A 16,263-nucleotide genomic window follows, 5' to 3' on the forward strand; every position below is an offset into this window, starting at 1 on the left:
GATATGTGAACGAACTATAATTAGGGCAACTTAGCGAATTCGCGTCCTTCTTAGATCACCGTGTCCATGTGCGTAATGAGTTATGTCAAGGAACATTATCGACAAAGACGTGGAGTTGCGGGATTGGAAAATAGGCGTTCATTCACTTGGAATGAAAAACAGAATGAGACTGTTACCACGGAGTGAAAACAAAAAAGAAAAACAAAACACCAAAAAAAACAAACAAACAAACAAACAAAACAAAAAAACAGGTAGAAGCTGTTATCTCGTCGATTTAAATTTTCTGTCATAAATTCCTTTCTGTTTTATAGTTATTCGTTGCCAGTCATTGCAAGTTCCAAACAATAGTCAAGTGACGCCAAATTCGTGCAAAGCCTCTCCAGAATACGGTACCACATGCCATTTCTCTTGTCGAAAGGGCTACAGATTGCATGGAGAGCCAGTAGCTTCGTGTCTCAGTGACGGACGGTGGTCTACAAACACCACTGTCATTTGTAAAGGTCAGTTTCTGATTTACTTGCTTAAACTATTTTCTTTTTTGACATGGGGATGAGGGCAACAGCGTTGAGAAAGATTGCTTGTTGGAGAATTAAATTCTGTTGGTAAACCAGACATTCGTAACTTTGTTTAGTTAATTAGCCTGCCCCTATCAGAAACGTATTCCATTACATTGATCAATGCCTTATAACCAACTGTCTGCTCTCAATGACTCCGAATGTCCCTTGATTTTCACCTCTGACCAAAAAAAAGAAAAAAAAAAAAAGAATGACTGGCCTCCCACTCTGCTTTGTTTGCTGACGGAAATGTTTTCCATGTATGAGCTCGTTGTAAGAAAAAAGAAAAACATTGTGACCTGAAAATCGATATTTCTATAGCTATCAGTTCGCATATAATGCTACAAATATAGAAAAAGTTTTCTCATACTGTTCTGCATGGGCTTTTCAAACGCGAAGCGCTAAACATCGCGCAGGTTACCCATTAGTCAGAAAGAAAAACATCTGTTCGGGGCTGGTAATTCATTTTGGTTGTATGTACTAATAAAAATAATTAGCCACGCGATAAATATCGATTATTCACCTCTACGAGTTTGTTGACTAGTTGAGAACTATTTTCTGTAGACGTGGAAACTCCTTCGTTTGGTGTAACATGCCCCAGTGATATCAGACGCTTCGCCGACAGGGGAAAGAACTACACAACAGTAACTTGGGATCCAGTTATTGCCACTGACAACTCTGGTGTTGAGCCCAAGGTGACTGCCAGTGGTGTGAAGAGCACATATGTCCAAGGAAGGCATCTGGTCATGTACCACGCCAGTGATGAGGCAGGCAATTATAAAACCTGCAAGTTTTACGTCACAGTTGAAGGTAAGACCCTTTTAGATAAATTATAAGGGGACCATACACCTAAATTTGAATGAAATTTGATTTTTGGAACACTAACAAACAGCTGATACCAACGCAAGAGCATCCTAGGTTGCTAGTGGTCTAACTTTGTTTCTGTCTATTGATTATTAACTACAAATTCCAATTGTAAAACTTCACTAAATCTTCAATATTTCTTATTTCTCTTAATTTTACCAATCTTCAAGTGTGGCCAAGAGAATCATCATTGCGTGTTTTGTTTTTTTTTTGCTGGGTTTTGTTGTTGTTGATGATGTTCTTGTTGCTGTTATATTTTTTGGTTGGTTGCTTTATCATGTTGAGATCTGTCAGATGCAGTTATGGAGCCGATTAGCAGCTGCAAAATCTTAAGCTTTATAATGTGTTGGACAGGGAATTAAAATTACTCTCAAATATAAAAAGGGTATTAAATTAAGCGTCGTAAAGCAATAACCACAATGATCATAACATGAATTACTATATCAAGTCAGATCAAAGGCCACCCACCACCCCCCGCCCTCCTCCACAAACAACGTAGTGAAGCACTTAAAATACGAGGTAAGTTCGTGCAAATGATGTCAAACGGTGGAAAATGGGTGCGAGCAAGTTACGATTGGTTTTGGTTCATCTTAGTTAAGTGGGTTAAGAAAATGGAGAAGTTTGTTTTTTTAATCACAGAGAAGAGTCAAACAAAAGGATAGCAATCGTAAGTTACGTTGGACACTCACTGCGAATGAAAATTGCTTTAACACAGCTGTATTTTCCATAGTATTGAGATGCCAAACACTTCTTCCTCCTTTAAACGGATTTATCGTTGGAGACTGTGATAACTCGTACGGATCAACATGCAGAATGAGTTGTGACGATGGATACAACTTGCTTGGCGCAGAGAATGTCACGTGTGAGGCTACGGCAGGTCATATCACAGGGTACTGGGACGACTCGGTCCCAGTCTGTAAAGGTAAAAAAAGTAAAACCAAACAATTATATTTTTCTTGATGTAAGGAAAAACGATATGACAACTTTCTATAATTTTCGCTGGCCAATAAATTAAACGACACACTAGTCTGCTAATCACACTTTCATCAAGTCTGTTATTTTGTGCATAACAAGGAGGTTCTCTCTATTTTTTGTTTCCTCGACTATTGCCGAACTAAAGAAACTGTATGTTCAGCAGAATTATAATATAAACGGTCGAATTTATGAAATTAAACTATCATAGTTTTAGAACAGAGTTGTTACCTTATACTTTAATCTTTTGAATATAAGCCCTGAGATATTTTCGTTCCCAGGAACTACTTGGAAGTTCATTTTCGGGAAGGCTTGTTGTTAGAGGGAATTTTCCCTTTTAAAATTGTTTTAGTTTGAAAATACAATCAGGCGTCTGAAACACAAAGAATTAATGGCCTAGACCGACACAGATCCAATGGTTGTCCTCGAGTTTGAGATGATTAATGCTGTTAAAGACAACCTGCAACATCATTAAATCTTTATTCACCCTCGGATTTTAGAGTAGCTTATGCAGCTACCTACCCAACCATGAGAATATACACGCAAGAAGCAGACTACAGCACCAGGACCTACGTCCCCTACTCTTTGCGAACAGTGAGTAGGTTCTTTAACGTCCCACAGAGTTATTTACGAACAAGGGTTGTGAGACGGGGTCTACGGTTTATCGTCCTTATCCGAGAACAAGACTAGAAAGTCTAACCATTTCCTGATGTCATTACAAAGGCAGCACAAAGGCCGGGGTTTGAACCCACGACCTCCCGCACGGCAGTCCGGTACTCTACCTAACCGGTAACCGGTTAAACATTTCATGCAAACTGAATTAACATACTTTTATATTTTAGTGCGGAGGTGTTCATCTTTGCAGCAGCCTCAGTTTGGATTCATCTACCCGTATATGTGCCGGTCATTTCCGGTTAGCGGAACTGTCTGCTATTTGGAGTGCAGGCATGGATTTTTGGGTAATGGTGGAATCAATGTGATGAGCTGTGGGAAGGACGGAAAGTGGAGTAGTGATGTGTCTTCCGTTTTAAAATGCTTAGGTACGCTTTTTTCCAGTCCCGTTATTGTTTTTTCATACAGGTTGAACTCAAGACGTGTTTAAGAAAATATCAAATGTTGTCTGCCTTTATATCATGTTTTCTGTCATATATCACATAGTTAATGATACGATATAATTTAAGACATATAACCTTTTATTTGAAACAAAAGTCAAACAATGGTATCGTATAGTAGTTTTAGATATATATATATATATATATATATATATATATATATATATATATATATATATATATATATATATATATAGGCTTACTGGATAGCTATGCTAAAGAAGAGTTTATTGATATCCTGAGAAGTTCGTGTAAGCACATTTGACAATGCTTTTGAAACTACCTTGAGACAGGCAATATTAAATATATTGTTCATCGACAAACTTCCATGAAACAAAGAATTCATTTTTCCCCTTTCTCCCAACAACTAAGCCAGTGTTTATTCAAACCAACATCAAATCTAATGTTCATTCTAAAGCATTAAAATGAAATATTTTCTTATCCAAAAGTGTTTGAATTGTTTTCCATGACTTTTTGAGCAGGTTTGAAGTTTTGGATAATACTATTTGTATCAGGTTTTTATCAATTTCCTTGCAGATGTGGTTCCTCCTGTGTTCATGAGCTGTCCCTTAGATATCCGTACTAGTCTCAGCATACATTCGTCCGCGACGGTAAACTGGACAATTCCTGTTGCCTTGGACAACAGCCACATGGCAGTACAAATCACAGTTTCGCCACCAGGCCTTGCTCCACCGTACACTTTTTACAATAACACAGACATTGTGTACACTGCGACGGACACCAGTGGAAACCAGAGAAAATGCTCATTCAGAGTGATGTTGGAAGGTGAATAAAAGTGGAAAGTGAACGTAAATCTAAAGAAAGTCCGTTGTCACACTGTTGTTTGGTTACCCTAAGTGTCCAAATAACAATCAATGAATCTCAGGACCTCATTGCCACTTAACGCGGCCAGAAAACCTCACAACTCGGCACCTTAATGTACCAGGTTCCACTCGAGGATTTTTTTCCTAACCACTTATTAAAAGCGAAACAAGATAGGACTGTCGAATAGCAGGTTCAAACTGTACACTAATGGGACATTAATGACATAATTTATTAATACGTAGAGCTTTTCAGCACGGGATTACAAACAATGGTTCCATAACTTACATGTCCATCACTTTTGGGTCTATCCTTCGTAACATAACAGTATATGAAGAAGTAGCCAAGATGTAATTACTCGTAATGACAAATCCTAGTCTTCGAGCAACTCGAAACAACGTGTTTGCTTCTTTTCTTCCAGACAATTCAGGTCCCGAGGTGGTATACTGTCCTCCAAACCAAAACATTACTGTCACCCAAATGAAGACAGTCGTGACATGGAACAGTCCACAGTTCAAAGATAATAGCAACGGTCCTTTGGTGATTGCATGCAGTCACAACACTGGAACTGCGTTTTACTGGGGAACGTGGAACGTGCACTGTACAGCCTATGACAACAATCCTAATAACAACCCTGCTCACTGCCAGTTTACAATAAGTCTAGAGCGTAAGTAGCATACTGAGCGGTACCTTAGTAACCCAAAGGCATGAAGATTGAGAATTTCCTACGTCAACGCATAAGCTTTTAAGCTTCAGTAGTAAACGCAATCTATAAAGCAGAAGTAAATGTTCTCAATGCTAATTAATTAGGGACTGTGCAATAATTAACTAGAGAGGGAGGGGAGGGGGGTTGGGAAACCAGAGGGGGGCATAGGGACATAGGGGAAAATCACAACTAGAGAGGGGGGTAGGTGTAAATTTAATACATACGAAGGGGGGGAGGGGGGCATAACTTTTTCTCTCTTTTTCCCAAAATAGAAAAGTGGTAGAAGAGTTTTTAGAGTTCAAATATTTATACTTGCTTACACTGGGATTAAACTGGGAAAACATCAACTCGAGGTGTTTTGATCTCTGATTATTTAGTATTTTCCTATTTGTCCTGCAGTTGGAAAGGAATGCCTACGTGACATATTAAAACAGTGCTACTTTATTGGCACCAGATTTTGATAAAGCAGGACCAATTAAGCGTTGTAGAAGTTGCACTATGATGTTATTCAGTGAAAAAGAAAGATAGCAATGTAGGATAGCCTACATGGTATTAACAATTAAAGAGAATGGAAACCCAATTGCTAAATTGCTATGTAACTATAAACAGTATTTAGCAAAGTACACTTATAAGTAAGCCAAAGTAATAAGCTCAATCAGACAAGAACTTCTTAGTCACATTTTCAGATGCTTCAACATAGCTTCTGGAGTTCAGAAGATCTTTTAAGCAAGCTTTGTCTGTTGCAGATGTAACTTTGGCAATCTGACAACCCAGTTACAAACTGGTCTGGCTTCCTTCGCGTTGAATTATTCGATCTGTTTCGTGAAAGCGTAATTTTTTTCGCTATGAGCTCTCCAATTTCCACCGTTCAAACTTTTGAGTACTGCTTAGAAGTTATTATTTCGATTTGCCGCTTATAAAGGGTTTGTTTTTTCTTTCCTGAAACGGCAGATCAGAGTCTTAAATTCATATACGTGGCCGCCATTGAAAAACAACCTTTCAAATGATGATTTGCTTTGACGTCCGGATGAGTAAGTCCCCTTCCTCGTAATATACGAGCCGAAAATGATTGGGCTCTTTTTGGTGAAGACAATCAGAACAATAGATCCCTTCTAGGAGGAATCAAAATTTAATCCAGGTTTAATGAATAAATCAAATGATGATTTGATATTTGTTGAAGACATTCAGAACAATATATCCCTTATAGGAGAGAGCAGAGTTTAATGCATAAACAAGATGCCTATACTGGCATTACGCGAGATGCTGTGGCTGATTCATCTATTCTAACTGTATGCTTCGCAGATTTATAAAACCATCATTGCGAATAGTTTGAGTCACGAAGATCGCAATACGTTGTTTCCCTTGTGTTACGCCGATTAGGGTTTCACCGGAAATCTCGGAAATTCCATTACAATAACGTAAGCTTCTCAATAACCTTCTTTCAGGCTCCCATCGTGGTCTAAGACTGTCAAACAAAGCACGATTCCTTCGCCAGGAACTCTCCAATTTCCACCGTTTTAAATGTCGAGTGCTTCTTACAGGTTATTCTTTCGATTTACCGTTTCAAAATGGTGAAATTTCCGTTTGAAAACGGCACACTTTAGTAAACAATATGTTAACAATATGGCGCCACAATTTAATCTGGTTTTATGAATAAATCAAATGATGCTTTGATGTCACACAGGTAGTCGTGAGTGGGTACCCTCCCTCGCGATATAAGCGACAAGAATGGATTTTAATTGACCTGCCTTTGCTGAGGCAATCAGGACAATACATCCCGAGTAGTAGAGGGGAGGGTTTGATGAACAAATTAATGTACAGATTTGTGGCTACGACGAAGAAAAAAAAAACAAACAAGATGCCTATACTGGCATATACGCGAGATGCTGTGGCTGATTCATTTATTCCAACTGTATGCCTCGCCGATTGATAAAACTATCATTGCTAATGGAATATTTAGAGTCACGAATATCGCGTTATGTTGTTTCCCTTGTGTTACGCTACTGAGGGTCTCACCAATAATTTCGCAAATTCCATTACGATAACGTAAGCTTCTCAATGACCTCTTTTCTGTCTCCCATCGTGGTTCGGGACTGTCAAACAAAGCACGATTTCTTCGCCAGGAACTCTCCAATTGCCACCGTTTTAGATGTCGAGCGCTTCTTAGAAGTTATTTTTTCGATTTACCGCTTCAAAATGGTGAAATTTTTGTTTGAAAACGGCACACTTGAGTCCACAGCATGTTAACAATATGGCTCCACAAATTTAATCCGTTTTTAATAAATAAATCAAATGATGCGTTGACGTCACACAGGTAGGGGTGAGTGGGTCCCCTCCCTCACGATATAAGCGACAAGAATGGATTTTGATTGGCCTGCTTTTGTTGAAGACAATCAGAACAATCAGAACAATACATCCCGAGTAGGAGAAGGGAGGGTTTAATGAATAAATTAATGTACAGATTTGTGGCTACGACGAAGAAAAAAAAAGGAAAGAAATCGACCCGTTTTTAGACACGGTATGCCCCCTCCGGGCATCCCGCGTAAAAAAGAAATCGACCCGTTTCTAGACACGGTATGCCCCTTCAGGGCATCCCGCGTGATTAATGTGCAGATTTGAAGCTACAACGAGGAAAAGAAGAAAAACAATAACTGACCAAAACCTTGACACGGTCTACACTGCGGGCATCCCGTGTAATTATTAGGGGAGGGGGGTTGACCTTTTTATTATCAGTAGGTGAGGGGGGTTAAAGTTAAGTTTTACTTAGTGAGAGGGCGGGGGGGGGGGGGGTGCGACTTGAGTTCGAGCCGTATTTTGCCCATTTTCCAAACATACCCCCCCCTTCCCCTTCCCCTGGTAAGGTAATTCTTGCACAGTCCCCTATATTTAGGCCAAAAAGTGTAACGCTAGCGTATAGCGGGGAGTTAAACTCGTTTGAACTAAAGAATTCAAAAATCATCGATATCAATCAAGCATCAGGTTTTCTCTTTGCATTTTACATATATTATAATACCTACTAACTCACAATGTTTCATCCTTCTATAGCAAAAAAATGCACAGACCTTTCTGCACCACGAAACGGAGCTAGAGCTTGTGATGACTGGGCCTTAGGTCGACAGTGCACTCCCTTCTGTAATGATCAGTGGGATTTTACACACAAAATACCACCATTTACAGTCTGGACCTGTGGAGCATCGGGAAGATGGCTTCCACCAACGCGGTGGCCCGACTGTTCAAGTTAGTAGTTTACTGATTCAATTATATAGTTAACTAATAAATACAGTCGAACCTCCCTTTGCGACCACCTCTCGTAAGCGACCACCTCTCATTAGCGACCACTTTCCCAAAATACCAATCACTATAGATGGAACCTCTTGTACGCGACTATCTTTAGCGACTCGTAAGCGACCACTTTTAGAGATGATTGCTTAAAATTTTGAATTGTTTTCCACCTCCCGTAGGCGACCATTTGACACACAATCGGCGGTATCTCTCAAATTGAAATTGAAAAATGTGTCGCTGTAACATATTGGCCACATCATTACAGCAGACGCCGTAAATCTCACAGTCGGAGCTACCGGAAGTGTTTCCCGATATAGCATTGAAACAATTGATAAAATACACCTGCACTATACTTCACACTGAAATAAACTTTAATCAGATTGCATCCATCGTAGGAAAAAAAACTTCTTATCTTTTATCTTATCTTTTTGCTTATGTTCCTTTCCCTGAAAAATTTGACATCGCTACCTAGAGTAATAAAAGAGTCAAGTATCTTTCATAATAATTGTCTCAATCGCTGTAATTTGTGAGATACAAACAATAATCACCATAGATCCTAAGATTTTTTTGCCTAGAATAATTTTGGACCAGTCTTAATATACTGGTAGCTAAGAAAAGTTATTACTATGGCTAAAAGGGTTAGGTCTCCGCAATTACCATATCTGATATTACCCGATATTTAGACCCTCTCTGGTGTGACCTCTGGTAAGCGACCACCTCCCGTAACCGACCACATATCTTTGACATTATGGGTGATCTCTTACGGGAGGTTCGACTGTATTTTTAGTTATAAGACTTTATTTCCAAAACTTTGTAGAATCATATGTACCAGGCCAATCAAGAATGGCAATGGATTTGCATTACTATCATGGAGACTGCACTACGCCAGAGGCACAAGCACAGATAAAACAAAACTTTATTCTGATCCTCAACGGCTCAGCGTTGAACGATATATGCAATGACCCTGACTTAAAGGAGAAATGTAACCCTGAGAATGTCCAGGTCACGTGCTCTATGGTTGATTCTACTGCAGTCAGGAAAAAGCGTTCAACAGGTGTGTAGAATAGAAATATTATAATGTATAGAAATAGTAACTTTCTAGCTTAGAAGAATGAAACCTTGTTTACACTTACAAAGCAAGCATAGTAGAGTACGTTTAGCACTTTAACACGAGTTGTGTGAAAGGTCAAACCAAGAAAGCAATCAAGCGCATTATTATTTTTGCCGAGAATAGGCACAAGTGCAAGAGAAAAGTAGTTTTATAATTTTGCTTTCTTCTGCTTTCTTAAACTTATAAGATTGCTTCGATCGGTTTCAAAGAATACGAGTTGCATTGACGCTTAATATATGGTTATGCTTGAACTGGAAACTAGCGAGATAAGAATAGAATTATAAATGTAATTGCTCTCACTTGTCACTGAGATTTGATGTTCCTCGCCGGTAATTGATTGTTGCACTGGTCATAAAAGATTCAATTCTGCTACGGGTGTCAACAAATGAGTACACTCGCTAGTCTCCTGGAACTTTTGCAACTTCCATCACCATGTTTTTCTTCTTCTTTTTTTTTTTATTTATTTTTTTTATTTTGTAGATGATGACGGGGCTCATGGAAGAACGCGACGATCGCTAGTTCCACGAACAACAATCCGTGTCGTCATAGTTGGTAAGTTTGATTTGCATTGTTTATTGCCGGTTGTTATTCGAATTGTTAAAAGCAAATGTAGCCTTCCACACTGGCGGACCCGATTGTTCGAAAGCCTATAACGCTAATCCAAGATAAAAAGTTAACCGAGGTTTTCATCTCGCTGGTTAAAAAAATGTTTTAAAAAACTGACGTTAAACTAATAGTACAGAAAAGTCTAATGTAAAACCGAGGAACAAAAATATTTTGGACAAATTCTTTTCGGATTAGATTAAACTCGAAACACAGTTCACGTTAACACAAGAATAGCTTAATCGGGCCAGCCTTTGAACTACTCGGTGTCGGTCTTCAACCGCCCTGCTGTCCGTAATGTGTTCCAGTTGTAATACTAATCTCCAAGATTTTAGTAGTGAACTTGGGTGGAGAAAACCAAGCACTTGACGACAAATGCAAAAAGATTTAATGCTATTCAAATCTATATAATTTGGTCTTATTATGCACGTGAGAATCTAAGTGCTCAATTTATCAACCGTTGTAACAGCTTACCCTCTGTCATAAAGGTGTCAGTTATCTTGGTGTTAAATGCTGCTCAAAATTAATCGCTTTGCCTCACGATTGTGTCACATGGGTATGTATCAATACTTTGCGACCTCTACAACATCAATCAGGAGCAATGGGATTAAAATTGTGGGAGCATGGATGCTCCACGATAAAACAACAGCTGATTGGTTCCACAGTGGCTGAGGGAAAAACATATAGCCTGAACAAGACGAGGATACAATTCAGCCAATCGGTAATAACCAAAGCGAGGACCGCCGAAATAAACCATCAATTACGGTTATACTTTATTAATACACACAGAGTCAACGCCATCACCTGATGAAGACCTGGCCCCAGCTGTTCAAAGAGGGGATAACTTTATCCACTGGATAAGTCACTATCCAGCGGAGCAAATGTGCTCCAATTAACGCTTTTGGCAAGTTTTCCACACAATCCCAAACTTAAATTTGGCATCTGCGTCTACTCTGGACACAAATAATAGGTCTACCGCGAAAATCTTGCTCATATTTCATCTGCCGGAGAGCGACCTATCCAGTGGATAAAATTATCCCCTCTTTGAATAACTGGGGCCAGCAGTAAAGCGGTGAAAACTTTGCGACACAGTGAATCATGAGACAAAGAATTAGTTTTGGGCTTTCAGCGTAACCACTGGAATGCGGCAAGCAGAATCCCTGCATGATTTTTTTCGAATCCAGTCCAAAAGTCAAATTAAGAACTTGACGCACTCCAAGTTTGACCTTCTTTCGCCACCAGCAGCTTAAATAGGCGATTAGACTAACCACAGTAGCAAGAAAATTTTTCTACCCTAGACTAACTCAGTATTCTAAGACGCTGGACAAGGCAGACATTTTCTGACTTCTCGTCATATATTTTTCCCTCAGTTCTCATCACGGTGAATATCACTGAGGTAAATGTTACAAAACAAAGGAAGATTTCTGCAGGCTTGGCGGGCGTTGAGGAGGCCAAAAATATTAGTCGTAGGATTACGGAGGCCGTGCAGAATGGCAGTTTTAGTTTCACTATCAATGGCACTGACTTTGTTCCTGATGTGAAGTCCCTAAACTTCTCAGAGCCTGAACTATCATGTGACAAAGGACAAGCGCTTTCAGATGGAGTTTGCGGTAATTTGGATATATTCTATGCGCACGCGTAAGATATAAGATGTCATAACTATTCTATATCTAGAAAGTCTCAGTGTATTTAAGATTATGTTAGCAGTCAAAACATATTCTGAAATCTTGCTGATTTCATTTTGCAACAACGTACCAGACGGGGATTTAATGGCCTCCTTTTCTGGTGGCATGGCATAATGGCTCATATATCCCATATCCCATGGCCGCCTAGCCAATCAAAAAGCTGGAATTTTATTATCCAGTGATCCACTCTTTGAAAAAAACAATAGATTAACTACGATAAAGTTCAAATTTCAACTTGTCGCGAGCGTACGAAAGGAAAAAAAGCATGATTCCCGGCCGAGAACGAGCCCATGACAATAGCTAATCGGCCGGATACTCTACGAGTGAACTGGGCACTTCTGTCGGGCTTGGTTCCGATGAATCCTGTTTTTCACTATTCCACTGAAGCTGGCTTTATTGGCGTTCGCTAATCTGAAGGTATTAAAAGCCACTAAACTCAAGAAATTGCTAACTCGTTTACTTAACACGAGAACATGGGGAGTTAGCAACCTCGTTGCCAGAGTCCTCAAGAAATTGAAAATTGTGAGTGGTGATGACCCTGGTATATTGCCACGAATAGATCCTTCTCCAAAATGGTGGCAACAGATTTGAATGAGTTAAAATTGAACTGAATGAAAAACTGATACCAGCACTGGAAAGAGCACCTTTACTTTTTTAGTAGCCTTGCAACGTTTCAGCATATTAGGTGTTATATCAGCTTAGGAAATGTAAGATGAAATTTGACAAATTTAGAGTGACGTTTGTATGACTGGGGGTATATGTCATATCCCCAGTCATACAAATGTCTGTAAATTTTTCATTTTTCAACTTACATTTTCTCAGCTGATATTACACCCGATATGCTGAAACTTTGCAGGGTTGCTAATGTAAAAATGCTCTTTCTAGAACTGGTATACGTTTTTAATTTTAACTTATTTGAATTTCAATTCCCGCCACATTTTAGAAGGAGTATCTGGTGAAGACGCCTTGTTATCTGATATGGTTGTTTTCACTTCTTTTTATCTAGTCTGAAAATAATGCAGCAAAAGCAAAACTCAAGTGTGCCGATTATTAGGAATTCCAAAGATAATAGTAGTTCATTCCAACGTATTTTTGCTTCATACAGTGAGTTGTTACTACGGAACGTACTTAAATAAGACACTTGGCACATGCGAGGACTGCCCAGTCGGAACATATCAAGATCAAGTGTCCCAAGAAACGTGTTTACTGTGTGCACCAAAAACCTCAACTGAAGATACCAGAACGTATAATCGCTCCGGCTGTATAGGTAAGTGACCAACTAACTGGTCAAGGATAAGTTAGGTGTGAAAACCATGCATAGATGCCCATGATAGATTGTATCAGTACTGTAGCCTGCCGTGGAGGCCTCATTAGTGAGCTTACGCAACAGGGCGGCTGAGGGAAGGGGACGGTGATGTATCGTTGTGTGACCAACATGACATCTTTGTACCTTCACATTTTTAGGCGATTTGCGACTAAAGCTGGTGTTCTCCCGCTTGTGACAACGTGAAGGCCATGAGTGGTAGGCCTTAAGGTTGCAATCTGGAGTCACGAAAACTTGGCCGTCACGTTGGTCACACATTAGGACAATTTGCCGTCCCACCACATAAACCGTCCTATTGCGTAAACTGTAAACTCAGTAATAATTAAAGTCGTTGCTGCATTGGGTCACCATCTTGGATTTCTAAACAGACTTTCTACGCTTCTCAGTATTCTTCTTATCATAATCCAAGATGGCCGCAACGCATTCCGCAAGGAAACTACCGAGAGTTCGCGCGCCCACAAAATACGCCTGCACTGCAGGATAACAGTACTGGTGATCAAAGAACGTTAAACATGCTAACAGACAAGAGTCAAGACGTTCAAATCATGATTCACCAAGAAATACATACATACCCAGTTTATAGAATGTTTTGGCCTGCAAAAAAATACAATTTCTTTCCTGAGAAAAAAAATCATTCGACGGTTTCGTTCCTCCAATATGGACACAAGCCAGCGTTTATAGGCCTTTTTGGCTATCTGTTGTTATGACAAAATTGCAATTCCAGGTCTTCATGCGTTGAACAATAAAAATTCGAATAGCGTTTACTACCGGCATTTCTGTCATCCTGTAAGTATGAATTAACAACCCCAATTATTATTCATTAAGAAACTCATTAATTATTCATAAGCTCGTTGACCTGTCAAATAGTCGATAGTACATCACGTGCAGTGACTTTATATCGATAAACCTCCTCCTTATTAGAATGCGGTATTTTAGCAGCTGATAAAACACTCCTCATTAGTATGCGGTGTTTTTCTCGTATGCTATTTTTCCAACGTTCACAAAAGCATCATTGTTATGAACTCTATTAACACACGCTTTTCCAGGAATGTTTTTGAAGCCCTTCAGAACACTCGCAGCACGTGTTTTATCGGTGCTCCTCGTGGTTTTAAACCCGATAAAACATTCCTGCTCGTTTTTAAACATTACTTTTCAGATTGATAATTTTGTTTTTTGTTCCACCTTTCTACGCAGATATTTGCAAAGTAGGTACATATTCGCCCACCGGATTGGAGCCTTGTTTTTCCTGTGACAAAGGCTACTATCAACAACTTGAGGGACAGCGTAACTGCTTACAGTGCAGTGGAAACACAACGACCCCTGGCGAGGGAACCAATAGTTCCATGCAGTGTGGAGGTATTACTTTTCAACACAGCTAACGCATAACTTACAAAAACATACAACCGACCGTGTGCAATGATTAATCCGTTAGTTGACCCTTTAGTGCCAGTTTGGGAAAGAGATTTCCCCTCTTCCACTGATAATTCTGAGAATATTAAAGCTGTGACAATCAAACTGAGAAAAAAGTAAACAAACCTATTTCCCTTGATTTCAGCAACACCAGCTGATGACGTCACATCACATGACTAGTTAGAATTACGTCCAGATTTTCAGAACACGACACATCTTGGATTTCTTGATTATAAACAAAGTTAGAACTTTTAGCCAAAAGAGACTGACCGAAAGTGACCGAGATTGATACGTGAATAAATATGCACATTGTGGATGAAAATGGGGTAAATAAAACGGTATGTAGAGGCAGCAATGACGACTAAGAGATTGATAATGAAAACATTTTAGATAGAACAAAGACCCTCTCAGTTATTTACGCAACTTAAGCAGCTGTGAAAAGAGAAGCCTAAAAAAAATTCAGGCTTGAGAGGGATTTGAACTCATGACCTCTACGTTGTCGATGCGCGCAATGTTCTTACAACTGAGGTATCAAGCCATCTGGGATCTCGTCATATTATGAATTAGAAATATACACATGCAGTTCTGTACATATGAGTATATGAAACATATATTTGAACTGCAGGCGAAAGATTGGATAGAAGGATTACCCTCGCAGGCTTTCTTTTCGCAAATGCTTTAAGACATCGCGTAAATCACTGCGGTCTTTCTTCTGTGTAATCTTTCACACGTAGTTCAAATATTTATTTCATATATTCATATTCATAAAACATTTTAATATTTCGTTTATACTTTAGATCTGGTGGTCAACTAGAAAGCCTTTGCTACTTTGACCACCACACACATTTTATAATTTGTACTGTATTTATTTTTATCTTGTAATTATCTGTTGTAATACTTTACTTTTTATGTTAATGTTGTGTAAATAGTGTGAAATAAAATGAACCATTAGATTAGATAAGAGTGATTTTACTTAACCCGTGAAATAGGTAGTAGGATACTACGCGCTATTATGCACTAATTCCATTGTCTTCTTTTGTTTAATTACTTGTAGCTATTTGGTACTAGTTGTTATTCTCTGTTTCACGGGTCAAGTAAAATCACCCCAAAAAGTTTTGAGTGTAAAGTTGTCTTATTCGATTCATTCACAAAAATATTATTTTTAATCCTATTACTAATTTACATTTATTTTCCATCGGAAAATAGAAAAATAAGAGCCAAAAACGTATTAAGATTAAAACAATCATCATCATCTTATCATTATACAACCAGTATAAAACAAGTATATATAATACTTTTAATTTATTGTTAAGACAGTTTTAATTTTCACGCCAGTCCCCTGTCCCGCTGGTTCATTCTCTCCAACTGGATTGGCTCCATGCACGCTGTGCAACCGGCGCTCCTATCAGCCCCATAACGAGAGTCGCATCTGTATCCCGTGCCCAGGAACAACTGCCACAGTCCATGTGGGGTCTAAGAGTTCACAGGATTGTATTGGTAGGCACAATGTTTCTCAAACTCATTAATAATCCATCAAGCCAAAACAAAGCAAATCACAACCTTGAAGGAGGTTTAGAAATGTGATCTTAATTATCATAAAATTTTGTGAACTTTTGCTTCGAATTTCTCCAAGAATTATCAATAGTTTGAGAAGCTACATCAAACACTCGAATGAGTGTTTCCTCCTATTTCCAAAAACCTCGAAGTTGGTTAAAAAAAAAAAAACTCGGCTGCGTTTCGTTTTTCCAACCTACTTCTCGGTGTTTGGAAATCGGAGGACACACTCTTCCTCGTGTTTGATATATTACTTAAAAGGCG

The 16,263-nt window shown here is 39.0% G+C and overlaps 1 protein-coding gene across 1 annotated transcript in view; it reads left to right on the forward strand.

Moving 5' to 3' along the window:
• LOC146459016 (uncharacterized) overlaps positions 1-16,263 on the forward strand; it is a 45,752-nt gene that overhangs the window by 15,064 nt on the left and 14,425 nt on the right. Inside the window, exons 12-24 of the mRNA XM_085089856.1 lie at positions 312-500; positions 1,119-1,364; positions 2,149-2,340; positions 3,233-3,430; positions 4,040-4,288; positions 4,746-4,991; positions 8,076-8,267; positions 9,130-9,366; positions 9,904-9,975; positions 11,397-11,636; positions 12,817-12,978; positions 14,230-14,391; positions 15,781-15,942. Coding sequence (XP_084945982.1) covers positions 312-500; positions 1,119-1,364; positions 2,149-2,340; positions 3,233-3,430; positions 4,040-4,288; positions 4,746-4,991; positions 8,076-8,267; positions 9,130-9,366; positions 9,904-9,975; positions 11,397-11,636; positions 12,817-12,978; positions 14,230-14,391; positions 15,781-15,942 — 2,547 coding nt within the window. The remainder of the gene's footprint in view (positions 1-311; positions 501-1,118; positions 1,365-2,148; positions 2,341-3,232; positions 3,431-4,039; positions 4,289-4,745; positions 4,992-8,075; positions 8,268-9,129; positions 9,367-9,903; positions 9,976-11,396; positions 11,637-12,816; positions 12,979-14,229; positions 14,392-15,780; positions 15,943-16,263) is intronic.

Source organism: Pavona decussata, unplaced genomic scaffold (assembly GCF_977016875.1).
Source record: "Pavona decussata unplaced genomic scaffold, jaPavDecu1.1 SCAFFOLD_223, whole genome shotgun sequence".
Classification (NCBI taxonomy): domain Eukaryota; kingdom Metazoa; phylum Cnidaria; class Anthozoa; order Scleractinia; family Agariciidae; genus Pavona; species Pavona decussata.